The sequence below is a fragment of the Aptenodytes patagonicus genome, chromosome 2 (assembly GCF_965638725.1).
Source record: "Aptenodytes patagonicus chromosome 2, bAptPat1.pri.cur, whole genome shotgun sequence".
NCBI classification, from domain to species: Eukaryota; Metazoa; Chordata; class Aves; order Sphenisciformes; family Spheniscidae; genus Aptenodytes; species Aptenodytes patagonicus.
Window position 1 is genome coordinate 57,669,400 of NC_134950.1, and position 27,686 is coordinate 57,697,085.

At 39.0% G+C, this 27,686-nt stretch overlaps 1 protein-coding gene across 3 annotated transcripts in view; it reads left to right on the plus strand.

Annotated features, from left to right (window-relative positions):
- ANKRD12 (ankyrin repeat domain 12) overlaps positions 1-27,686 on the plus strand; it is a 75,667-nt gene that overhangs the window by 22,635 nt on the left and 25,346 nt on the right. For 2 of the 3 annotated variants that reach the window (XM_076329961.1, XM_076329962.1), the window contains exons 3-5: positions 5,525-5,672; positions 22,338-22,484; positions 24,232-24,432. In XM_076329961.1, the coding sequence (XP_076186076.1) occupies positions 5,525-5,672; positions 22,338-22,484; positions 24,232-24,432 (496 nt within the window). The remainder of the gene's footprint in view (positions 1-5,524; positions 5,673-22,337; positions 22,485-24,231; positions 24,433-27,686) is intronic. The other variant, XM_076329963.1, reaches the window with a different exon arrangement.

Consider the following 27,686-nt stretch of genomic DNA (forward strand, 5'->3'; position numbering starts at 1 on the left):
GAAAATGTGAGATCCTAAATAAAATTACAGAAATACTTAAGTGTTGCAGTTAATATTCCTGTATTCAGGTTTTTAGCATAATAAATACAGTTTGGTTGCTTTTGTCATATTTTGAGAAAATTGAATACATGGTTAAGATGTTAAATAGTCACTTAAACAGTCACATGAACTGTTCTCTAACACATGGGCAAGTAGTTGTTAGCAGTGTTTAGCTGGCCCTTGAATAATCTTCAATCTTTTCCCCTGTATTAGAAAAAATAAAATATTGCCAAAATGTAATCATTTTAATTCAGCCTAGAAAATTATTTAAAATTCAGCAAACAATATGGTAAGAGTAAAATTTGAGTTTGAAAACGTAAAATCATGAAGACAAATCTGTATTACACACACAGACATAAAACTCTGAAGTGATGATTGACCAGGCAAAATCAACCGTGATAATTTTAAATGAAATATCTTCAGGAAGTAGTAGAAACTTCTGTAAAGCACATAAGGATTTTTCTCAATATGTAAATATTTGCAACCATGAATTTAAAAACAATAGTCTTTGAAGCATTAGAACTTCTTATGGAAAAAGTTACGGATTCGTTAACCTAATGTAATTGATGTAAGAAGTACTGATGCTGCAGGTGAAAGGGATACTAAAGTAAAATTTTTGCTTTAGTGGCATTTTGATATGGAAGTGTCTTGACTAATCTGGAAAGTACCTCTTGTCCACACACTTTTCTCAGTATTGTGTGACCAATGAGTGACCATTCACTGTACCATCAGAGATGCCTGTGTCTTTTAGTAGCATGGAAAGACCCTGAGGTCATCAATATTCAGATAATTGCAGTGGTCCTTAGTACAAAAAATGCATTCCAATTGTATTTTTCACATAGCTTTGGCTTTTTATTTTTTCTGTAGAATGGTAGAGTCAAACCACTTCTGCACTTCGCTATGTAAGCTTGCTCTTAACTTGCTTCTGTGTCCACTTTGTTGAAACAGAAATGTCTTTGAACTACTCATGGAGCTTAATCTCTATGACTGTAAATGAACAGAAGATAGGTAGTTTAATTACTGGTGTTCCCTTACATGTTCATAGATGCATTGTAGGCAGAGGAGGCCTAATGTGAAATAATGATCACACAAAACAGTGCATTTACAAATGAACGGTAATGTTAAAGGACACTACTCCCTAAAAATTTCCTCATTCTTCTTCTCAAAATTAAAACTGTAATGGCCTAAATATATGGTGTAAGACTATTCCAATGGTTAATATATTAAGATAAAAGAAAAAACATTTGCAGGATTTGTTTTGCCTAGTTGATGCAATGTTTAGCTCTTGCTGGTTGTGCACTCTTAGCTGTTGACTGAGGAATGTAGTAAAGTTACTGTTGTTATGAGACTTAATCTTTAATATTTGTCCAATGGAAGTTAATGCTTATTATGCTGTTCTAGCAACCAGTAAAGAGCTGTGCGAATCAGCTATGTGTTCAGGTCTTCTGAGAGCTTAAAAAAAAATCATTAGGAATAACATTCCTGTTAATAAGCTGAGTTTATATCATATTTGCTTTAGGGTACGTGTATTTTTATTTCAGTTGCTCATCTTGGGAGCATAAAATAAATAAAAAAATTCTAAGAGTGTGTACAGCAGATAGGCCATTTAGTGTTTGAATGAGATATTTTATAAAGATAATAACATAATGAAATTTTAATTTATCTGAATTTATATTTTAGAACTTACATGGCCAAAACTCAGGAAGTAAATGATAAGATACGTGGTCCAAGGAAGAAACACATTTGGGGTTTGTAAGAACTCTCTTCTTAGACTCCAACAATAGTGCCCAAAGCCATTTTAATACCATGCAGAACACGCTTCAGTATGTAATTATCTTTGATAGGCAGAAAAAGAATGCTGATTCTCCCGGGGCTTAGTACATCTGCTAGATTATGTGGCACTCTTGTCTCCTTTTGTGTATTGTCATTGATTGTAGCGGTACCAGACAATAGAGCTGGAATGGGATATCGAGAGATGTCCAGAGTGCTGTTTGTTAGCCTTCTGAGACAGTTTCTGTTGAACAGATTAAAAATGTGTTCCTCCTCATAACATAGTAGTATGGTTTTGTTGACAGAGAAAATTCGTGTTACTACGTCCTCCAGTGAAGCATGCATTAAATGTTGAGACATGCAGATCCAGCTCATCCATTTGCCCCAGAGTAGAATAAGCTGTACTCGGTTCTTGACAGACGTTTGCCAGACCTTTTCTTTAAAGCCTTGGCTGATGGAAATTCCAGTCTCCTTGGGCAGTTTATTCAGATACTTAATTACACTGACTGGCATAGAGTTAGATACTTAGTAGACAGATAAATAACCTTTGCTTGTCTCCTGTTGCAGTCTAAAGCCATTAAATGTTTTCTAACTGTAGTGGACATGGAGACTACGTAATGCCTTTCTCTTTGCAGCAATAGTCTATGTATCTGAACATTATCGTGTCTTCAGTGTTTTATTTGATTAGCAGTTTTCACTTTAGATTAATGAACCTCTTTAGAAAGTCCACAGATATTCTAAGTTACAGGTTGTTTTATAAAAGATGTCAGCTTCGTTTTGGGTTGCTTCCATGGATCATGTCAAACTAATATAGACCTATTTGTGCTGAATCTTTAACCTTGCTTTGGACCCTGAAAAAAAAAGAAGTCCATGCTGTTGCAGTGACCAGGAGTAGTTGGAACAGTGAATGCTCACCCTTTAAATCAAAATGCCTGTTCTGACCTGCAGGGCTTGCTACCTTCTTTTGCCTTCCTTTACTTGAAGTTGAATTCAGGAGACTGTTAAGAGCTTTGTGGCTTTTAACGTGGGGTCTTGTGATTGTACAGTTAATTATTTTTATCAATGTGTAGAACCTTGGTTTTACCTTGGCTTTTCCCATTTTGTTTTGTATTTAGACTGTTTTTCAAATTCGCTAGTCACTTTATTTTCCCTTTGCCAGTGCTCTTTGCTTATCCCTCTCTCCTGGTTGTGATGGTGTCTGCATATCTAATTGCATCTCTATTTCAGCATTGTCACTGAAAATACTAAATAGCGTTGACTTTGTACAGAGTTCTCAAACACCCTGTTCATTGCATCTTTTGGGTTGGAAAGTCCACCACCGGTGGTGGCTAAATGTTTATTTCCACAACAGCCAAGGAGCAAAATACTCTCATTTTTCAGTTGCTGTGTTTTCTGTGTATAGCCTGTTCTTTCATTTTCAATGTATCTTTATTTATCTGAAAGTATGCATTTTGAACTGTCTTTCCTACTTCGATCATCACAAAATTAATATTCAGTGATTATCAAAAAAGTAGTACATCAGTCATAATATTTGACATAATGCATATAAACAATTTAAGAATAAGGATAAATGTAAAGCTGTCAAATTATTTAAGCAGCTTGTGTCTCTCTGTGAGCACCTACCAATGTATTTTACTGATTAGTACCAAAAAAAGTGATTCTTTTTAAGGATTACCAACCGCAAAAAGCTTGCCTCTTTTTCTACAGGACAAGTTGAGACCAGTGTTTCCTGCTTAGGAAATTTAAATTATTTTTAATTGATCCTTTCTATTGTGTAGTACCTAACATAAGATAATATTCTAGAGAAAGCAATAAAATTTTAATACCACTTTATTGTAGAGAAAGTAATAAAATTTTAATACGGCTTTATCATATTGTGGGAAACTTACATATGTACACATGAGAAATAATTGGATTGTTTGGAACAAGGGATGAGAGAGCTCTTGGTGAGATTGGGCTGAAGTGGGGATACTCTTATGTGTAGTGGAAGAGATCAGAATGGGCTTAATGGAGTTTGGATCTGCTCTTGTCAGCTTACAGATGCATTTGCAAATGATCAGTTGTGTTAGATTGATTAGTTTCTTTCAAAAGTAATAGCACAGACACTTTATCTCCCAAGGGCTTAGGGGAGTCTTAGGGGCTTTTAGATTTTTAGATTTTCTTGTTCTAGCATGTAAGAAAAAGGCTGGGGGAGTGTTTGTTGTTTCCTTTGGGGTTTTGGAGGACGGCTGATTTTGGTTTTAGCGTGTGGGTTTTAGTCTGCATTTTGGTTTGTTAGGGGTTTTGGTTTTTTGGGGTGTGTTTTGTTTTGTTTTTTGGTTTTGTTTTTTTTTTGGTCAGGTTTCCAAACTCAGAGTGAAGATACATTTTCTCTGGGGGCATCAACCTTTTACTTCAGGAATTCTCCTGACATAGTCTGATTCCTTCTTTGTGATTTCTCTGGTACAGATATTTGTCATCTGAAGATTGTAGAGTTTTTTTGCAGGTTCTTTTTGTAATCACTTCTGCCTATCCCTTTGGCAACAGTTTAAACTCAGTGCCCGATGATATAACCAAACTACTTCTCTTACCTGTGTTTGTTTTTAAATAAAGGAAAGGTGCTCTCAAGAATAGTACCTTTACTTGGAGTTATTTTCTAGTTTTCCTCTAATCAGAATAAATCTTTTAACTTCTTCCTTCAAAAGTACCAAGGGAGCAGTCTTTTGTTTTTCTGATTGGCAAGTAAGTGTATGTGCCTCTTTGACCTTTAGAAAATGAATCTGTTACTGGTTTCATCTGATCATCTGTTAAGAATGATACAAAGCTGTGGAGTTGTGATAGCTGACATAGCTGGATAATGTGTTTCTGCAGCATGTAATGAACAGAAGATGTTATGTCTCTATGTTGCATCTTGATTGGTAGGCCAAAATGTTGGGGCGTGCAGAGGGTTGTCTCAAGCAGTCTTTTCAGTAACCTGCTATCTTTTACATACTTCGACTTCCTATATTATCAAAGTAATCAAACATAAGTTAATATTGTGCCCATCTGGGTTTTTCTCTGTTTATCTTGAAATACATTTTATAAGCCAAAAATCCCAGATTTATGGAACTAAAAATTCCAAATAGCTTGTACCTATTTTTTCTAAATTCAATACCAGCTAAAAAAGTTTCTTCATAGATTTTCTAAGTTCTTAGTAAATTTTACTTTAGAAAATGAAGCACTACACTATTTTTCTTGTTGAAATAGAAAGGGAGTTCTGTATGGATGGATTACGGGGTGGGGGTGGAGGCAGGGGGTAGTTGTTAGAGGGGTTTTTTTGTTGCTACTGTGTTACTATTCACAGTCTGAATTGCAGTGTGGGCTTTTAATGTGCTTTTAATGTGATTGTTATATTATGGTCAGGGAAGGAAATTGGGATGGTCATTAAGACTTGGCAAATTCTTGTCCAGTTTGTGGTGTTCCTTTGCTTATTAATCAAGGCTCTAATAGTGAACAGCAGTTCTACAGTGATGTATCTGGAAGTAGAAATAACACAAGATACTAATTTTAAAAAGAAAGAAATGCCATTGATTATTTTTAGTAAGGTTACTTTAAAAGTTTTTGAATAAACCACGTAATACACATACATAGACACATGCACATACATTCTTGCATAGCAGTCTTTTCAGTCTGTATACGTTATAAGACTATTCTGCTTTATGCAAAAATTACTTAGTATACTTTTTATTTATATTAGAGCAAGGACAAGATTGCATCCTACAGCAAAACTCCAAAAGTGGATAGGAGTGATGTGGGGAAGGAGATGAAAGAAAAGTCTTCCATGAAACGTAAACTTCCTTTTACTATTAGTCCATCCAGAAATGAAGATCGCAATTCAGACACAGGTAGAACCTTTTTATTTCCTTAACTAATTATTTGTTGGTAAAATACGTCCTAATTTAATTAATTGTATATTATGGTTTTTATATTGATTCTTTTTTTTTCCCTTTAAAAAAGAATACCAAGTATAAAATTTGCTTGCTTGCTCCTGGTTGTTGCATCTCAGCCTGATAGGCTTTCATCTTATCATTAGCAAGAGCTAGCATGCCAGCATTGTTTATCTACGTTTTCCAGTTGTTTCCTAACCTCATTCTTTTGCTTCTATTTTAGTACTAAATCTTTCTTTACATTGTCATCTCTAGAGGTCCATTTGCTTAAACAAGTAAACTGATGAAAAGACATGTAAGTGCCTTGATTTGAGACACAGCTGTCAGCCTTCCGTAGCCTTTTCTGGGGAGGGAGAGTGGAAAAGATTGGTAGATGTACTGTCCTCCATATAAGATAAAAGGTTGCTAAGGTTATGGAACTAACTAAACTAGCCATGGAGAGCGAACTTTTCTTTCAGTCTAAGCTCCTATGACCTGTTCAGGATACCTTTTCTGCACAGGCTGGTAGTTCTTCCTAACTTAAGCATATTCTATTAGAACTGATTTCAAGACTTCAAAATACCATTCTTAACATGGCTCTTTTCAAATCAAGATGGAGGGGTCTGGATGTATTCCAAGAATACAGTTGTCTCTGAGTTTAGGTAATTAGTTATCTATGTCATACTTCAGTAATAGTTCTGTTGGTAGCAAGACAGTATCCGTGCCCTCTGGAAGGCCACCAGAAGGCATGTTCCCCAAATTTGTCAGAGGCTCAGTACTACACTTTCTTATACAGTGCTCATTGTACATTTGAATATTTTCATAAACGGGTAATTCCCTTAATATGCTTAGATTTTAATGCAAGGTAGAAGTATATACCTCAGTACATGTTTAATTTTTGTCCAGGATTGATTTAATGCAGAAGATTTGGCTCCTGGATATTACCTACATATTTTTGTTACTGTAAAGAGAATATGGTATGAAATCCAAATTTGAAATAGTCACATTACAAAACAATACTCTTGGCTTTAGATCTCTGTTTTCAGTGGTTTTACAGAATTTTAGAGTCTTACACTATTCATGATACCACTTGATTCTGAAAAGACCATGTATAAATTAGAAGTATGCTCCCAGCATCTGCTTTATTAAATTTACTACTTGGTAATAGACCCTAACTGTTTTTCATAATGGAAAGAAATATATTTAGAAGTAATATTTAGCGCTTATCTAATGTTTTCTGTGTTGGAAATCTTTTGTCATCTCTCCCCACCCCCATCAACTTTAGATAATTCATTGTCACAGCGTCTTGTAAGGTAACGTAATTTTTTGTGTTTCTCTTGCTGTAGCATCTATTGTCACAGTTGCCACAAACAAGAGGGATTACTGTAGGCACTTAGACACGCACAAGAAGACAATGCACGCACTAAAAAATCTTTTTGTTACAAGCTGTAACGGGGAGATGAACTAAACAGTTCAAGCAGGGGCAAGAAATACTTAATATAACAATAGAAGGCACATAGCTTTTAAATACCGTGTAGTAAAACATCATAGCTTGTTGTCTGTTTCATTACTGCTGAGGTAAGCAGGTAAGAGCAACTACCCCATTTTACAGATGAGGAACTTGGTACATAAGCTTTCCACAAACTTTAGAGGCAGGAGCACTACTAGGATGAAAAAAACAGTTCTTATAATGCTGATTCTATACCTAACCAATTAGATTAGACCAGTGGGAATTAACCACTTACATTAGTGACAAGTTTTGCACTGACATGGATTAGAACTGACATCAGTGATCATGAAATGCAGTGCTGCTTCAGACACAAACTTGGCATTAGACGTTGAAAAGGTTTGCCATCACTGGACTAAACTGTTACCTCTGACAGAAGTGTTTCCCTGTTAACTATGTACAGAAAATGGCAAGTGTTATTTGAGAAGGAAGAAAGTAAGTTTCTGGAGATGAGTGTAACCAGGGACAGAGGGAAAAGAAGAGGTGCTGAAAACCTTCTTATCAGCTAGTGGTGCTAGTGTTTAAAAATAAAATAAATTTAACAAAAAAAAAAAATCTCAGTTTTCTTCTGATACTTTGTGAAAATCTGTGGTGGTGTTCTAGGGAAATGGTCAAAGGTTGTGTGTACAACTCATAATCAGAAAGATTCTGAAAAAATATGTGTTACTACTCCATTCTTCCCACTGTCCATTACAGTTCCAGGATGTATTTTTTCCTTTTCCTATGGTTTTATTTTTAATAGTCTTCCAATATGGTTTTTTTCAGAGTTCAGAATAGCAAAAATGTTCTTACTGCTTTGCTAAATAGTTTCTCTGTAACAGATAAGACCATTGAGTTTGATTTTTCAAATGTTTTTAAAGATTTAGGGTTTCCTAAAAATGTGGGTGAACAAAAACGAAGAAATGCCATAAAAAGTAGCTCTAGAATAAAAAAAAAAAATCAATGGTTTAGTTTAATAAACGGTTTATCTTCAAGATACATGATAGGGTTGCTAGCTGATTGTAGAAACCTCATGATAATTGGGTTTCATCCTGTTTAGGCAGGTAAATTGGTCAAAGAAAGGGAATACATAATTGTTAGAGCTTTACATCATTAGAACTGTCTCAGTTCTATCTCCAGAGTATTCATTCATGAACTAAGATTTTGTCTTTTTTGCTTTATTTTTGTAAAAATTGCCCCCTGCAATTCCACCTCGTACTCCTTTTTGTGGTGGGGATTTTTTGGTTCAGGTATTGTCTAGAAACCACAAGTGACAATGAACATGGACAGCTAAACTGAATGTTAACTTCATTTGGAAATAGTTTTTTAAATTTAATTCCTACAAAACTATACATAAAGTCAATTTTACTCCCAGTCAGTTTTGGCAAGACTGAAATCAAACAGCATTTGTAGTGTCCCGTAAGAGTCTAGAACAATTCTAGTCCTCCTGTTTATCTAAATTTAGATTTAAATCAGTGTGTTTGCCTAAGAAACTGCTGCAATAAATTAGAATAGAATACCATCACTTAGCTTGGGAAAGACGCTTAAGATCATCGAGTCCAACTGTTAACACTGCCAAGTCCACCTCTTAACGGTGTCCCTAAGTGCCACATCTACATGTCTTTTAAATACCTCCAGGAATGGTGACTCAACCACTTCCCTGGGTAGCCTGGTCCAGTGCTTGACAACCCAACTATTTAATTAGTATTAAATATTTTCAGATTTAGCCTTTAGGTTACTTTATTAATAATTTCATACCGGTTAGGACTGAGTCCAGTTGCCTAAATGTAGTCATGCAATGCCAGTTGGGATGCCTGCAGTAGCTGAGAAGTCTCCACAGGGCTGAAAGGTAACATGAGTCACAGGAGACCTGTGGCCTTCTGAAGAGGCCAATGGGACAGCAACGTCACCTGAAATTGCACTACATACCTGTCTTTAAGCAATGGCGTCCTATTCTCAATTTCTTTTGTTGTGCAGGGGTGTCTCTATTGTACTGTCCTGGTTTGGATGGTTATCCTACTGAGGGCTCTGTTATCACATCCCCATTCTTTGATCAGAGCAACCACAAAAAGCTAATACGATATATACATACTGCAGTCAAATTTATTTATACTGCAAAATTTGCAGTATAACTTTAACCCTTGTGTCCTGGTTTCGGCAGGGATAGAGTTAATTTCCTTCCTAGTAGCTGGTACAATGCTGTGTTTTGGATTTAGGATGAGAACAAAGTTGATAATGCACCCATGTTTTAGCTGTTGCTAGGTAATGCTTACACTAGTCAAGGACTTTTTAGTTTCCCATGCTCTACTGACTGAGAAGGCTGGAGGTGCACAAGAAGCTGGGAGGGAGCACAGCCAGGACAGCTGACCCAAACTGGCCCAAGGGACATTCCATACCATGTGACGTCATGCTCAGTACATAAACTGGGGGAAAGCTGGCCGGGGGGGCCGCTGCTCGGGGACTAGCTGGGCATCGGTTGGCGGGTGGTGAGCAATTGCATTGTGCATCACTTGCTTTGTGTATTATTATTATCATTATCATCATCATATTATTATTATTATTATTATTATTTTATTTCAATTATTAAACTGTTTTTATCTCAACCCACGAGTTTTTCTCACTTGTGCTCTTCCAATTCTCTCCCCCATCCCACCAGGGTGGGGGGGGAGTGAGCGAGCGGCTGCGTGGTGCTCAGTTGCCCACTGAGGTTAAACGACAACAGTCCTTTTTGGTGCCCAACATGGGGCACGAAGGGTTTGAGATAATAACAGATTAACCGGAGTGTATTAAGGAACTTGTATCTGTTAATAGTTGTGGGTGACAATGTTAGTTTCTCTGTTCTCGATATTGATTTGTGTAATCTGCATCGTGCTCTTTTTTTTGCTGTACATGTTAAAGATTGGTGTTGGGTTTTGCAGTTTGCTGTGGTCTGAAGCGATTAGTGATGTTTTGCCTGGGAGGTTTGTTTTTTAAAACATTGACCTTGACGTTAGCGTGGTATGTAAGTTTCGCAATGAAGCCGTTACTGTACCACGGATACCATTTCGTGGAGACAACTAGCAATTGCAGTAACTTTTCTGAGAGTTTTTTTACGGAGGAAATACAAATGGCAGTGTCACTACCTTCTTCTATGATGTTTCCTCCTTCATTACAGTAACTTTTCAGTATTTTGAACATCCTTGGGTAGTTAAGATACTTCTATTGGTACTTCTTTGGAATATTGTTTTGGTTTTGTCTAAAGTTGGTAAGCAATTTAAGAATATCATCCAGAGATCTGCCCCAACGCTGAATAGTTATGAGTGGCAGGGTGTGTGGGACAAGATGGGCAAGTACCTAGGCCAATGGGCACCCCCAGTGTTTTGGAACTTCACCCCTGAGCAAGTGCAGAATCCTGAAAAGTTAGTAGAATATTTGGACAAAGTATGCTGTCACCCTGGCAACTCCAGAGAGACACAGATCATTGCAACGTGCTGGGGCCTGGCCCATGCCTACCGAGCCCTGTTCAACACTATTCAGTACCCTCAAAGGGAAAGAGAAGGTCTCTGGATCTGACAGTAAAACGACAGGCCCTGCGGCCACTCCGACCCCAGCGACAGACCCTGTGGCTGAACCAAAGAACCAGCCTGTGCCGGTATCAGTCGCCCCTGTACACAAGAAGAAATCTTGGAAGCGGAAGTCGGCTCGTTTAGTAAGGGAGGAAGAAACTTCTTCTAGAAGGGAGCCGGAGGAAGAAGTGTATGAGGCAGACTACCCTGGAGAAGGGCCATCACGAGAACAGCAGGAGGAGACCCGGCCGCTGACTGGGGAGGAAGAAGAGGAAGAACTCATAAATAAGATGGTAACCACCTGATCCCTATCCCTGAGTGAGCTGCGAGATATATGAAAAGATTTCAGCCGTCGTTCAGGCGAGCATATTGTCACCTGGTGCTCCGATGCTGGGATAATGGGGCCAGTAGCCTGGAATTAGAGGGTAAAGAAGCCAAGCAGCTGGGATCCCTTTCTAGGGAAGGGGGCATTGACAAAGCAACTGGAAAAGGGACACGAGTCCTCAGCCTTTGGAGGCAACTCTTGTCAAGCATGAAGGAAAGGTATCCCTTCAAGGAAGATGTCATATGTCGCCCAAGCAAGTGGACCACCATGGAGAAGGGTATCCAGCTTCTGAGAGAATTATCTGTGCTGGAGGTGATTTATGATGACCTGAACAACTATCCAAAGATCCAGATGAAGTCAAGTGCACACGACCCATGTGGCGGAAGTTTATAAGGAGCGCACCATCGTCATACACCAATTCATTGGCAGTGATGACCTGGAAAGATGGAGAGGAACAAACAGTGGATGAATTGGCTAGTCAACTCCGGCAATATGAGGAAAGTCTCTCTTCCTCCCTCGTCTCGGCTGTGGAGAAACTGTCCCGGGAGGTCCAGCAACTCAGAGAGGATAGGTCCTACTCCTCACCTGTACGGACCAGTACCTCAGCTATTAGGAGTCAGCGTTCTTTTGCTCAAGAGAGAGGATATAAAGGGTACACACCACGGGGCACCCTATGGTTTTATCTGCGTGACCATGGAGAGGACATGAGGAAGTGGGATGGAAAACCTACCTCAGCCCTAGGGGCACGGGTACGTGACTTGCAAGGAAAAACAATCACAAAAGGGGGTTCTTCCAGGAAAATTGCTGCTCCAGTTTCCAGCGGGCAGTTCCCCAGACAGAGTAGAAGGGCTGATTTTACTCCTGATCTTAATGAAGAAACTTCTGACTCATATGTACAAGAAATGAGAAACAAGTACTGTGATGAGGATTAGAGGGGCCCTGCCTCCAGCCAGGTGGAGGAAAGGGACAACTGGGTTTACTGGACTGTGTGGATTCGGTGGCCTGGCACATCGGACCCACAGAAGTATAAGGCTCTGGTAGACACCGGTGCACAGTGTACCCTAATGCCATCAAGATATATAGGAACAGAACCCATCTATATTTCTGGGGTGACGGGGGGATCCCAACAGCTAACTGTATTGGAAGCCGAAGTAAGTCTAACTGGGAATGGGTGGCAGAAGCACCCCATTGTGACTGGCCCAGATGCTCTGTGCATCCTTGGCATAGACTACCTCAGGAGAGGGTATTTCAAGGACCCAAAAGGGTACCAGTGGGCTTTTGGTATAGCTGCCTTGGAGATGGAGGAAATTAACCTTGCCTGGTCTCTCGGAGGACCCCTCTGTTGTGGGGTTGCTGAAGGTCGAAGACCAACAGGTGCCAATCACTACCACCACGGTGCACCGGCGGCAATATCGCACCAACCGAGACTCCTTGATTCCCGTTCGTGAGCTGATTCGTCGACTGGAGAGCCAAGGAGTGATCAGCAAGACTCGTTCACCCTTTAACAGTCCCATATGGCCAGTGCAGAAGTCTAATGGAGAGTGGAGACTGCCAGTAGACTATCGTGGCCTGAATGAAGTCACGCCACCGCTGAGTGCTGCTGTGCCAGACATGCTAGAACTTCAATACGAATTGGAGTCAAAGGCAGCCAAGTGGTATGCCACAATTGATATCGCTAATGCGTTTTTCTCAATTCCTTTGGCAGCGGAGTGCAGGCCACAGTTTGCTTTCACTTGGAGGGGCGTCCAGTACACCTGGAACCGACTGCCCCAGGGGTGGAAACACAGCCCCACCATTTGCCATGGACTGATCCAGACTGCACTGGAACAGGGTGAGGCTCCGGAACACCTGCAATACATTGATGACATCATCGTGTGGGGCAACACAGAAGGAGAAGTTTTTGAAAAAGGGAAGAAAATAATCCAAATCCTTCTGAAGGCCGATTTTGCCATAAAACAAAGTAAAGTCAAGGGACCTGCACAGGAGATCCAGTTTTTAGGATTAAAATGGCAAGATGGACGTCGTCAGATCCCAATGGATGTGATCAACAAAATAACAGCCATGTCTCCACCAACTAGCAAAAAGGAAACACAAGCTTTCTTAGGCGTCGTGGGTTTTTGGAGAGTGCATATTCCAAATTACAGTCTGATCATAAACCCTCTCTATCAAGTGACCCGGAAGAAGAATGATTTCAAATGGGGCCCTGAGCAACGACAAGCTTTTGAACAAATTAAAGAGGAGATAGTTCATGCAGTAGTCCTGGGGCCAGTCTGGGCAGGACAAGATGTAAAAAATGTGCTCTACACTGCAGCCGGGGAGAACGGCCCTACCTGGAGCCTCTGGCAGAAAGCACCAGGGGAGGCTCGAGGTCGACCCCTAGGGTTTTGGAGTCGGGGATACAGAGGATCCGAGGCCCACTATACTCCAACTGAAGAAGAGGTATTAGCAGCATATGAAGGGGTTCGAGCTGCTTCGGAAGTGATCGGCAGTGAAGCACGGCTCCCCCTGGCACCCCGACTGCCGGTGCTGGGCTGGATGTTCAGAGGGAGAGTCCCCTGTACACATCATGCAACTGATGCTACGTGGAGTAAGTGGGTCGCACTGATCACACAGCGGGCTCGAATAGGAAACCCCAGTCGCCCAGGAATCCTGGAAGTGGTCATGGATTGGCCAGAGGGCAAAGATTTTGGAATATCGCCAGAGGAGGAGGTGACGCGTGCTGAGGAGGCCCCAATGTATAATGAACTACCAGAAAATGAGAAGCAATATGCCCTGTTCACTGATGGGTCCTGTCATCTTGTGGGAAAGCATCGGAGGTGGAAAGCTGCTGTGTGGAGTCCTATGTGACAAGTTGTAGAAACTGCTGAAGGAGAAGGTGAATCGAGCCAATTTGCAGAAGTGAAGGCCATCCAGCTGGCTTTAGACATTGCTGACCGAGAAAAGTGGCCAGTGCGCTCTCTCTATACTGACTCATGGATGATGGCAAATGCCCTGTGGGGGTGGTTGCAGCAATGGAAGTGGAGCAACTGGCAGCTCAGAGGCAAACCCATCTGGGCTGCCGCATTGTGGCAAGATATTGCTGCCCGGGTGGAGAACCTGGTTGTAAAAGTCCGTCACGTAGATGCTCACATACCCAAGAGTCGGGCCACTGAAGAACATCAAAACAACCAGCAGGTGGATCAGGCTGCTAAGATTGAAGTGGCTCAGGTGGATCTGGACTGGCAACATAAGGGTGAATTATTTATAGCTCAGTGGGCCCATGACACCTCAGGTCACCAAGGAAGAGATGCAACATACAGATGGGCTCGTGATCGAGGGGTGGACTTGACCATGGACACTATTGCGCAGGTTATCCATGAATGTGAAACGTGCTGCAGTCAAGCAAGCCAAGCGGTTAAAGCCTCTCTGGTATGGAGGACGATGGCTGAAATATAAATATGGGGAGGCCTGGCAGACTGATTATATCACACTCCCACAAACCCGCCAAGGCAAGCGCCATGTGCTTACAATGGTGGAGGCAACCACCGGATGGCTGGAAACATATCCCGTGCCCCATGCCACTGCTCGGAACACTATCCTGGGCCTTGAAAAGCAAGTCCTGTGGCGACATGGCACCCCAGAAAGAATTGAGTCAGACAATGGGACTCATTTCCGAAACAACCTCATAGACACCTGGGCGAAAGAGCACGGCATTGAGTGGGTGTATCACATCCCCTATCATGCACCAGCCTCTGGGAAAATTGAATGATACAATGGACTGTTAAAGACTACACTGAGAGCAATGGGTGGCGGGACGTTCAAACATTGGGATACGCATTTAGCAAAGGCCACCTCATTAGTCAACACGAGGGGATCTGCCAATCGAGCTGGCCCTGCCCAGTCAAAACTTTTTCGTACTGTAGATGGGAATAAAGTCCCTGCAGTGCACATTAAAAATATGTTGGGGAAGACAGTCTGGGTTATTCCTGCCTCGGGCAGAGGCAAACCAATCCGTGGGATTGCTTTTGCTCAAGGACTTGGGTGCACTTGGTGGATAATGCGGAAGGATGGGGAAGTCTGATGTGTACCTCAAGGGGATTTGATTTTGGGTGAGAATAGCCAGTGATCTGAACTATATGATGTTAATTGCTACGTAATATTATATGCCATACCAATGATATTACAATAAGACTCCCCCAGATTAACGAAGAATGAACTTCGATGAAACCAAGCAAAGCACAGTGATGACGGAACCAGAACTGACTTCAACGTGAAACAATCCAACACCACATACCATCTCCATCTTTCCTGGCCTGGAAGATTATTACGACAGATGGAGCCCGAAGTCATGGACTAAATGAACTCACCGAACATTTTAGAGGGATGGCCCACAGACTAAGGGAATGATATCTCTGTGTGTGTGTGTATATATATATATTTAAAAAAAAAAAAGGGGTGGTGATTAATGGGAATGTATTGGAAAGTGGGGGACCTGGGCATGACGCAGATGGTATAGAATAAGGGGTGGATATTGTCCTGATTTCGGCAGGGATAGAGTTAATTTTCTTCTTGGTAGCTGGTACAGTGCTGTGTTTTGGATTTAGGATGAGAACGAAGTTGATAACGCACCGATGTTTTAGTTGTTGCTATGTAATGCTTACACTAGCCAAGGACTTTCCAGCTTCCCATGCTCTACCAACTGAGAAGGCTGGAGGTGCACAAGAAGCTGGGAGGGGGCACAACCAAACTGGCCAAAGGGACATTCCATACCATGTGACGTCATGCTCAGTACATAAACTGGGGAAAAGCTGGCCGGGGGGGCCGCTGCTCAGGGACTGGCTGGGCATCGGTCGGCAGATGGTGAGCAATTGTACTGTGCATCACTTGCTTTGTGTATTATTATTATCATTTTATTTCAATTATTAAACTGTTTTTATCTCAACCCACGAGTTTTTCTCACTTGTGCTCTTCCAATTCTCTCCCCCATCCCACCAGGGTGGTGGGGAGGAGCGAGCGAGCGGCTGCGTGGTGCTCAGTTGCCGACTGAGGTTAAACCACAACACCTTATTTAAGTTAATCTTATGAAGCATTCTACACACAAGCTTTGATTAAGACTGGTAGAGTTGATGGTGGAAGGAGAAGCATTTTTCATACCTTTTTAATAGGTTTTATGATTTGAAGTCTCCCAATCCAAAAACATAATTTTATTGAAAAGCCATCACTTATTTAGACTACTTAAATAGCATTATTTAAATTTTGTTGATTTATTTCATTAATTTGGTTATTTTTAAATAACCTCTGATGTTCTTATTCTGATATGCACAACAGCCAAGTGCTGCTTTTGCAAAGGACAGGATTGTTTGCTTTCTCCACCTTATTAGTCTGAAGAGAGAAATTTGAATTTTTCATGATAATTAACATAACTGGAGATTGGAAAAATCTTTTCATTGTAAAGATAAGCATAGGCTTTTTTTTTTTGTAGTCTTGTTACATAGTTGATTATTCAGGAAGAACAAGAGTTACAATTACACTGAATGTGCTAATTTGTTGATCTTTTCTTGGAAATTATGTTCTCCAGGTTTTCTGTTTATAGTAGCATCTTGGTTTTGTTTTCTGACCCCTTCAATTTCTGTCTTTAAAGTAGTCCAAACATGGCACAGTCATATTTCTTTTAGCATTTAATAGACATCCAGAAAAGCAAAACAACTGACCTCTTTGTTCCATGTATACTTTACAGTAACACAATTTCTATACTTGTGCTTCCCGTAGTTACAGAGGTTAGTGGGGCTGTTACAGGGACTGTTTATGCACTGTGTTACTGGTTGCTGGATTTGGACTTATTGTTCAACTATTCCAAGTTTCTTTAACTGTTGTTTGGGCTCAAAGCAGGGAAGTGGAGGTGGTTTTGTGTGTGTGTGTTGGTTTGGTTAAATAAATATGCCATAAACTTGATTAACTAGGTATCACAATGGTGCCTTGATATCTTTACAGTGTACAGTATACTGTGAGGTCTCTTCATCACATTCTAATCTTTCTCTTTCACTGAGGATAGGAAGCAGCAGTCAATAATAATGTGTTTCTCTTTAAAATTACTTCAGTCAGATTACCACAGTCACACAGATCTCAGTAACTCTGTCTTAACTGCGTCATCTGCAGAATTGATCATCTTCACCTGTCTTCTACAGCTGTTGGTAATAAGCATATTAGTCTTTTGTTGTATATCACTCAGTCTTATAAATTCCTCAGAAGCATTTATTTCAAGCAGTTCGCATTTTAGCTTTGCGTGGTCCTATTTCTTAATCTTGTTATTCCTTACAATTTGCACTATGATAAGAGTTTTACATTAAACCAGACTATCATGAGCCCTGAAGTTTGAATTTGGTCTTTTTGCTTTACTTCCTTTATCCACTAAAGTGGTTATTTTACCAAATGGAATATTCTGTTAGTTTGGCATGATTTGTTTTGGGAAATCCACGTTACATTATTTAATGATTTATTTTCCGAAAACATTTAGAAATTACTTGACTGAGAATTTGTAATTTATCCAAATAAAAAAAAAAAAAAACAACCACCCAGACACATTATTTGTTGCCTGGGGGACATAATCTGTCATGCATAAGTTCTCCTAAAATAATTGCTGGTGATTCTGATGTTTCTCGTGCCAGTACGTTTAAGTACTGTGAGTGAATTTCATGAAGCTTTTCTACAAATAAGTGCTCAAATGCACCTAAATCAATGTTTCACATAACTTGGCTATTTTTAAATCCTTTTTTTTAAATTGTAAGGTGAAAAGCTTACATTGCAATAGAAAATCTTAAAAGGAATATTGTCCAGATAGATTTGGCTGCATATTATGAAGGTTATTTAATAAAGATAAATGAACATGAAGCCACTTGAAGAGTTTTGATTTTTATTTTTTTAATAACAAGTAAGAAATTCCCTGATGTTCTGTTTCTAACTGCTGAAGAACACCAAAAGTGACAAGACAGTGAATGTAAAAGAAGGTATTTGTTTTCCATAGACTTTGAAAACAAAATGCTCAAAATCTAAAAAAAAAAAAAAAACCAAACAAAAAAACCAAAAAAACCCCCAAAACAACTAATTGACTTTAACAGTCAATTTTATACATTAAATTCTACCTAAACTTAATTTCTTAAACTGATATTATTCCTCTGTTAGGGAAGTTATTACTGTTCAAATTGTATAAACATCTAGTATACAGCTGTGAAAAGTTTTCTGTTACCACAAGATAAAGAATATCTAAAAAGTCAAAGTTCCTGAATGTTAAATTGGTCTTCTCCTGCTAAATAAAGTATAGTGTACTGCATGATGATATTCTTGGAGCAGTGAAAACCTATCTTATAATATATTCTGCAGTAAGCATAATGGGGGTTCCCAATAATTTATAAGAATTTTTCTGTGGATCTGTGTAGCATCTTTATCAACAGTTGCATTGTTGTTTTCCTTGGATTAAAAAAAAAAAAGGTAGTTTTCGACTATATTTTATTTATTTGTGTATAAAAATTTCTTTTGTATATGCCCCTACTCCCTTCCTTTTGCTTCCTTCCATCCCTTTTGTCCTATGTTGTTTTATCTTGTACATTCAGAACCGGGGTGTAGGCATGAGATCTTGGTGGGGAAAAGCAGTAGCGTCTTACAGGACGTACTCCGGTAAATGGATTATCAGGTACACCTGCTGTAGTCCTGAGACTTTTTTTTTTTAGGTTTGTTGTTGATCATATTAATTTTGTGTATTGAACTGTTTAGACTTACTGAAAACACATATGAAGTCTCACATAAATTTTAATAAAATTGTGTCTTTGAGTGGTAAGGGCATAAATACAGTGTAACTTGGTGAGAGCAGTTGTATTCTTACTTGGTACTTTTAATTGGTAAGCTCTAGAAATGCTTTGCAAACACTGTGTTAATAAAAAGTGATAGAAGAATAATTTGCCCCACCACTGAAATGCATTGGAATATGTAGGGGAGGATCTTCATGTTGTTTGACAACACTAAACATGAGACGGGACTAAATTGCACTCATTTACTTAGTAGGCGTTTCTAACAAAATGATTAAAAAAAAAAACAAACAAAAGAACCAAAAAACCAACAGATAAAAATACCTGGCAAAGTACACTGTATAGTGAAAAAGTAAAAGCTAGATCATCAAAAGATTTATTTCATTTATTTTGATGTATGATTTTCTCAAGATAAGTATAGCTATAAAATTGTAAGGAATAATTCAGAATGAAAATGAATGTGTTTTTCAAGAAAAGAATCATGAGCAATGAATAGCATAAGCTAAGAAACAGCAGATTATGCCAGACAAACTGAAATGTGTTGTTTTGATGGAAGTACTAAATTAATCAATGGAGGGTATGCTGTACATTATCCTTGGAGAGAGAACAGCATATTCACAGTGAAAAGTTGAAAGTACAATTTCATTGTAGGTTTTCTTTAAATTTTCCTATGCAGACGTTCTACCAATAGGGCAGTAGTATTGATTTGGATATTGAATGAATTTTTAGATATTCAGGAGTATGAGATGCATGCAGGTTAGAAAAATCTCATCAATTACTTCTGTAAAAGGGATCTTGTTTCCTTTTTAAAAATGATGGATAAATTTGTAGGGTTTTTTTAATACGTACATAGGTCTGTAGCTTTCCATTCTTAAAATAGTCTTGCTCATAATTGTTTGGTCTGTAAAATCATGTATTTCTTATTTGATCACTATGGAATTCAAGATGTGCACTATTTACGTGCCTTCCTTTGCCTCAAGAGCATTGCATTACTAGAGCCTATGTATGTAATCAAGCCTAGAAGATGGGATTTAGAGCAGGCTAGGAAGGCAGAAAATGAGTTGAGACGAAATGAATGACCCAAGGAGGGCCACAGAGAGGGCTTAAGGCAGAAGTGGAGAAAATCGAAAGATGGAAAAGGGTCAGTTTGGGACTTAATGAAACGGGGAATGGTACATGGTTAGGAACCTCAAAGGGACTTAAGCTTCTGATTTGTAATTTTTATTAATTTTTTGCTCTCTGCAGTAGGTTAGTGAAGTTTGCCTCAGTGGAGTCTCTTGGTTTAAGATTTTCTGCTTTTGCAGATGACAGATTTATTTATTTTTTTAAAGGAAGTTTTTATACAGGTGTTTAAGGTTGAGATTTAGGAAAGGGAACTGGGAGACCAGTATAATCATAGGGACAGTAATAAAAACAAAATCCTCCCCCAACCTTGACTGTAGCTTAATTGCACTTCCACATTTTTTTAGTATGGCCCAAAATACTAAGATTAACTAAAACCGGATGAACAGTGCCTCATCAGATGGTAATCAGTCACAGTAAGAATAAGACGAAATAACTTATTACACAAAGAGCTAAAAAGATAAGTGTGGCAACCAGGCTTATTTAACTAATAGTAACAATCCCCAACCAAGCCTCAACCAATTCCCAGCCAAATTCTAGCATACTAGTATGGCCAAGTCTGATTAATTAGTCCAACATCTTTCCCCCCCTGCCCCCCCTTTCATTTATTACCTATTCCCCATTGTAATTTTTAGATCTCAGCTTTGTTTTGTGTTCTTGCTTGCTTAATGGGGTTAGCACATCAGCCAGCCACAGAGGAGAAAGCAGGCAATAGACATCCTTACTGAATTCTGTCCCTATGTTTGTGGTCAGTAGTCCAGCCTGGAGGGTGAGTTGTGTTTACTCATGGTGACTGTAGGGTTCAGAGTCCTGTCTGGCTGCTTAAAGGCCTTTTGGGGAGGTGGTTGGTAGGGAAGCTTCCAAAATGAGAGGGTGCGGTAGAGTGGGCAGGATCTCTGGAAAAGCTAATACCTAACCTGGGCTTTTAAGGAGAGAACCAAGGGAATTATTTGCTCAGTTTCGAGATGTTGTTTTTGTTGGTTGAATCTATTAGAGTACTCTTCAGACCATTCCTTCTTGACACTGGCGGTTAAAATTTTTTTTAAACTCGTTCAAAAATCTTAATTCCAAGTCACCAGATATGTGACTAAGGTTTCTTAAGCCATCTTTTACATCCAGTGTGTTTATATTCAAGTAGTAATCTTAGGGGCTCTGAAGAAAAAGGTAGACATTTTAGATCTAACATGCAAGTAATACAAGCTGCTTACAAAATATAAAACGTTGAATTTGGTTTAAGACAGAAAAAGAGCAGTTGCCTGGAAAGCCAAGATAATTACAGAAAATGAATGGTCTTCTCTACGTGTAAATGCAAACTAATATGTCTCTAGAAAATACAGTTAAACAATAATGACCAGGTAGGGAGATCTGTGGAAAATAGTTGTACCAAAAGAAATTTGATGCATTGAGAGTTTGTACTTCTTTGATGTTAAGATCGTTAAATACTGCTCCAGTTAAAAGTGATTTAGTCGAAGTCACTTAATCACAAATCAGTTGTTTTCTATCATACTTTAATCTAAATGCCTGTATTTTGGTTTAGGAGACCTTTATACAGAAAAATGAAGGAAGAACTTTTGAAAAGGATGGAAGACACAGACCAAAGTTTCCATATTACACAAATAAAAGTCTAGTTTTGAAATTTGTTAGGTATTAAAAAGTTGTCTTATTTCATAGCACATTTAACCAATCTGAAGATCTGTGAGAGTTTGTAGGTACTGAATAGCTTTAGAAATTATCTGTTTATTCAGATGTGTAATTTTAGCTCCTGGTTTAAAACTTGGACATGAAATATTAAACAACTACTGTAAATATTCATAAAAGGAAAGAAGTTACATATATAAAATCACTGTATGTTTTGAAGGATATGAATTTTGGAGAAGAAATTGCTCTAAGGTGAAGTAACAGGATGAGTTTGAGAGAAACAGTCTTTCATCCAATTACCTAACAAATACCAGTATTAAAAAGTATTTTCCTAATTTTTAACGTGGTGTCTTGAGAGAAGTAGAATAGAGCACAGTCTCAGATCCGTGTTCAAGGCTGAAAGTTGACTAGCTGATCTTACAGAATTTTTTAAGCGCCTGACTTGATTCTCTGGAAATTGAAGTTGTGACATATACAGTCTTCCTGCTGTGAAACAGGTTTTTCATCTTTTAGAATTTTTCAGTAATCCTCCTTACAACCCTAAGTGCTTTAACTCAGTAGCTTATTATCCTGATGTGATTAGAACAGGTAACCAAAACTAATGTGAATGCAGCAAATTAGAGATGCAATTTCTGGTTTTCATCACCTGCCACCAATCATCAGTTCACATACCTTAAACAGACGTTTTTATTTCTAGAAAAATGTTCTAATAGAACAGCAGTTTGAGTTTTTAAATGTTAATATTTCCAGAGAAGGAAGGTCCGGAGAAAAAGAAAATGAAGAAGGATGCTGGAAATAAGAAATCAACACCGGTTAGCATTCTTTTTGGTTATCCTCTGTCAGAGCGCAAACAGATGGCACTTCTCATGCAGATGACAGCAAGAGACAACAGTCCAGGTGATCTTACAAAGTTAATAGTTTTCTTCCTCCTGCCTGTTTAATTCTGTCCCTATCAGAATATTCCGAATCCCGCTGGTTTTCAACAGTCCTTGCTTTTTACTGAAATTTTTTAAAATTATTTGTAATTCTGGTAAAACTCTATTGTGCATTGTCGAGTAATTTGATGAAAAATTCTTGACCTTCTGTATTTATGTGCAAAGCTTTGCATTATGATAGCTGTAAAACCTGAAAATCTCTTTTCTTCCTTTGATTATTTTTGCCTCTCAAACACTGTTCCATATGCATTAATTAAAAACTGAAACACTATCTGTTTTTTATTAACTACTGTCTCATTGCCTCCATTTGTAGCAGGACTTTAATTTAGAAAGAAACTGGATCGTCTCCTTAGGATTTAATGGGAGAGGGGAGACACCTTAGTTTTAATTCAGAACTTCAAACTTTCCTTGATCCAGTTGTATTTAAAAAAATCTTTATGTATGTGTATGTTCTACCTGTGTAATGTTTTTACAAATTTGGCATTTAAAAGCGAATGGCTGCGTTTCCTTAAGGATTTGGTGCCAGTTACCTAATCTTTTACTATCCTGCTGTGTTTAAAACAAAATCTACGTAGAGAAGGGCAAGACAATTTCATGGCAAGAGGAGGTATCTTTAAAAAGCTCCTCAGATTTTGGAATACTTTGTAGGGAAAAAAAGGATATTCTTTAGTCCCTCATGCTGGGAAAGTCTACCCCATATATGAAAACCTTTGAGTCCCTGGCCCATGGATGTTCTCAGTTGCTTGAGAGATCAAATTCAAGGAATCAGGAAGATGGAAACTGCCAGACTGATATGCTCTAGCTCCCTGTCACTGATTATAAAAGTTGCAGAAGAGTTTGGGACTTCCAGGCTCTCTTCTTTCCATCAAAACACTAGAAGCATTGCCTGAAGTATTGCATACTTTTACTGAAATTGTTATTGAAATAGAACCAGACTGCTTTGGTTAGGGATTTAACTTTTAGTTGATAGGCAGTCTTCAATAGAATAATGTTTGAAGAGAAATATTTTAACTAGAATTCTATTATTTCAGTATATATTTATATTCATAAAGCACTCTTTTCAGAAGCATATATTCTATCAAATATATTAATAACTTTAATTACAGAAGATAATACTTTAACTGACTCCCTGTAACCAAAGACTACTGGAAAAATACGATACAGGCTGTCTTACTGCAGTTTCTCCTTTTGTGGAGAAATGGCTTTGTGGCTTCCCTTATTTTTGAGAAAATTTTGAGAAACTTTAGTAACAGTAGTTTACTGTCCAGTCCACCCAAAAACATTGGTTGGCACAACTGAGAAAGTGCAGGGAGTACAATGCACAACCAGTAATTCCTTAAATTGGCATCCCACTACATAAAAATACAGCAGAAGTGTGCTGGAGGCGGGGGAAGCAGGGTAAATACTGATCTGCATGGTGATGCTTTGTCTTGTTTCAGCAGAATTTATACCAGAGTATGTGAACCTTGTATTTTGGATAGACTTCATCTGTCCTTGAAACCTACTTTAAAAATAGCGAGACTTTGCAAAACACCCTTTTGCACATTGCAGATAGGCATTGTGTTGATACATGTGAAGTGTCAAATACATCCTTGATTTAAATATAATTATTCACTGATAATTGTAGTCTTTGAATACAATTGTTAAAATGAGATGAAGTAAAAATAGCGTTAAATAACTTAGTGACCATTTAAAAACTTATTTTGTAGATTCCACCTTAAATCATCCCTTACAAACAACACCAACACAAAAGAAAACTCCAAGCTCCTCTTCAAGACAAAAAGACAAAGTTAACAAGAGAAATGAACGAGGGGAAACTCCTCTACATATGGCAGCAATTCGAGGGGATGTTAAACAGGTTAAGGAGCTAATCAGTTTAGGTGCAAATGTGAATGTAAAAGATTTTGCAGGTAAGTTGATACCTGTTCTCTTAACTGTACGAATTAAATATTACTGCTGAAGTTGTTGTCAGAGGTTTAATTTCAGTTCATGCTATATGCATATGAAAAATCTAACAAAATTGATTGGAAATTTTCAAATCATGTATCTATTTCTGATGGCAGTGGTAGTACTGGGACACTGCAGTACATAGTATATTATTAGAACAGTGTAATAATACCTGGACATTTCAGTTGTGGCCAGGGCCTTTGCACACTAGGCATATATAAAAATACATGTGCACGCTTGCTGAACTTTGCAGAATTATACTAGGCAAAGGCAGTAACTGATAATGGGATTGTAGGCTCTGTGAAGAGATGCAAAGTTTAGTAACAGTGAAAGCGGTAGCACTGTAATGTACACTGTCGTCTTACTGTGACAGCTAATACGCACCAAAGCAGATGGGTATGGTATAGCTTGCACTTGTCCTGCTAGATTAATACCAGTTTTGGTATGTCAGTATCTGCTGTGATTTCAGCACTGATTGATAAACTTTAAGGTAAGTTATAACTCGTACCATATTTTAGTATCCTTTATTTGGTATCTTTCTTTGCTTTTCTTAGTATCTGTTTAGTAGCTTTTCTATAAGGAAGTGTCTGTGTTGCCTGTCTGTTTGTCTGCAAGACCTCCTAAATAATTTTTTGGAACCTGCTGGCAAACTTTTGCCTATTTTGCTCTTGATACTCTCATGGTAGTTAAGTTTCTACATGTTTTAGTAAAAAATCTCCAGCAGAGTAAATGAGAGATCCACAAAGTAATGCTTCCACAGAAGACAGAACCTACAGTTTTGAGTTCAGTAGTTGCCAGCTGTTGATTGGCCAGGCACCAAATCAAATGCATTTACATATTGAGATAAGCCGAAGTACCTGCTGGTTTTTCCTCAACCAGTGTAAAAGGGCATAAGACTTAGGAGCTGGAGTATTGGGTAGACATTTAGGGTATAGGAGGGGTTGGGGTGATGAGGAGGGATGGAACAAAGTAAAAGGAAGGATAAATCAGAAGATAAAGGGTTGGTGCAGAGGCGGCTATGGGGTTGGGGTCTAAGAGACATCTATAAAAAGACAGGATTCGGTAGATGTTTCTCTTAAATGCAAGGACAACTCCAAAAAATAATAGAAGTATCAAGTGCACATTATATAAACAGCATAACGAACTGCTCCTAGTACTCTACCTCTCAACATTAGCCATTAAACACTGGCTTTTTTGCATCCACAGTAGAAGTGGATCACGGGAAAGTGAGGAAATAAATATAAGAAAGAGCCATGTTGCTTTTGGTTATGTTCAAAAAGACACTGCTCCCAGTGCAAAGGGAAGAAATGAAGAAAAGGTGACAAAATTTATGGGAATTTTCTGGCATCCCAAGGGAATAAAGAGAATGTTGAGAATACTCGTTGGTATACTTAACTGGCAGCACTAGCAGTTTGAAGTTTTTAGAGTAATTGCAAAATAGAAGCAAAAACATAATGAAGGTCTGAATGAGAGTTTTGACTAGACCTACAGTGAAGACTGCTAAAGGTGCTCAGTTTATGGGTCTGAATGGTTATAAGGAGAATTATACTCTCAATGGGAATGGTGAGATGAGCTGAGGTAGCAGGCCCTAGTGAGAGAAATTAAGAACTATATGGTAGAATTAGTTGTCAGCTCAAACTTGACATCAAGAGAAGATATTAATGAGATGGACTAAATTGTTGATTTTAGGTGAGAAAAAGATCAGTGATTTCTTGGTGTACAGAGGGTAGCTGAATTTGTGTTTGAAGATGAGACTGCCCAGGACTTACTTGTAGAGGAAGAAGAGAGAGGAAGCAGAAGTAGAACCCAGTGGGATCTTCAGAGAAGCTGAGAGGGGAGGTGAGAATTTGTTGAAAGAGCAATTTTAGAAAAGGTTGGGGAAGTTCAGGGGAAGACAGTCCCATAGAAATCATAGGGAGAATAGAAACACATCAAAAAGAGATATGGTGGTGGGTTAACGTTGGCCGGCTGCCAGACACCCACCCAGCTGCTCTCTCACTCCCCCTCCTTAACAGTGCAGGGGGAGAAAATAAGGTGGAAAAAAGCCCTCATGGGTTGACTTAAATACTGTTTAATAAGAAAAGCAGAAGCTGCACGTGCAAGCAAAGGAAAAAGAGGAATTAATTCACTACTTCCCATTGGCAGACAAATGTCCAGCCAATTCCTGAGAAGCAGGGCCTCAGCAGGTGTAACGGTTGCTTGGGAAGACAAACGCCATAACTACGAACATCCCCCCCTTGTTTCTCTTTTCCCTGAGCTTTTATTGCTGACCATGACATCGTATGGTATGGAACATACCTTTGGTCAGTTTGGGTCAGCTGTCCTGGCTGTGTCCCTGCCCAACCTCTTGTGAGGGAGGAGGGAGAGAGAAAGCCTTGACACTGTACAAGCATTGTTCAGCAGTAGCCAAAACACTGGTGTGTTATGAATACTGTTTTAACCCCAAATGCAATGCACAGCACTATATGGGCTGCTATGAAGGAAGTTAACTTCATAACTTCATCCCAGCCTGACCTGGTACAGGTATTTAATTTTAAAGGCCAATGAAAGGATGAGGAGAATGGTTGAGAGTTGGTTCTGAGAATCAATTGGGAGCAAGTTGTTAGAGACTTTATTCAGAACTCTGGAGGAGGTGTTTGGGATCAAGTAAGATACTTCTCCATTGGTAGTCCAAAGTGAGAAGCAGAGGTGGCTGAGCTTCAAAATCCTGTGCAGAGGAAAAAGTCAAGAAGAGGGGGAGAATTTGAGTGGCGAGTCATGGGTGGAGCAAAGTAAGAATTTCGGATGCAGTGAAGTTTAGAGAATTAGAGTTTTTTAGCTAAGAATTTGGCAGAACTAAAGGAGCAGAAAATGAATTAGTAATGGAGGAAGTAACCCTGCTCATGGAATATCTGCCAGAATGATACTGCTGTATGAGAACAGGAGTAAAGGAAACAGATGTTGAGAGCAAGCCAGGACTAGAGTTGGCAGGCTGGACATGGTGATAGGATAGAAAGGCAAAGCAGTAAAACATGGAGAAGAATGAATTACAGAGAGAATTAATAAGAGGGAAGAAGTCAGGGGTCAGAGGGCTGAGAGCAGAAGAGTGTCATCATTGTGGGTGAGTGGGAAAAAGGCAAGTGACACGAAAATGGAAGGAAGGAGGTGGTAGCCAGGCAGTGCTGGATGTGAGTGGCCGAAGTGATGATTGAAGGGGAAATTTAGTATACAAAGATCA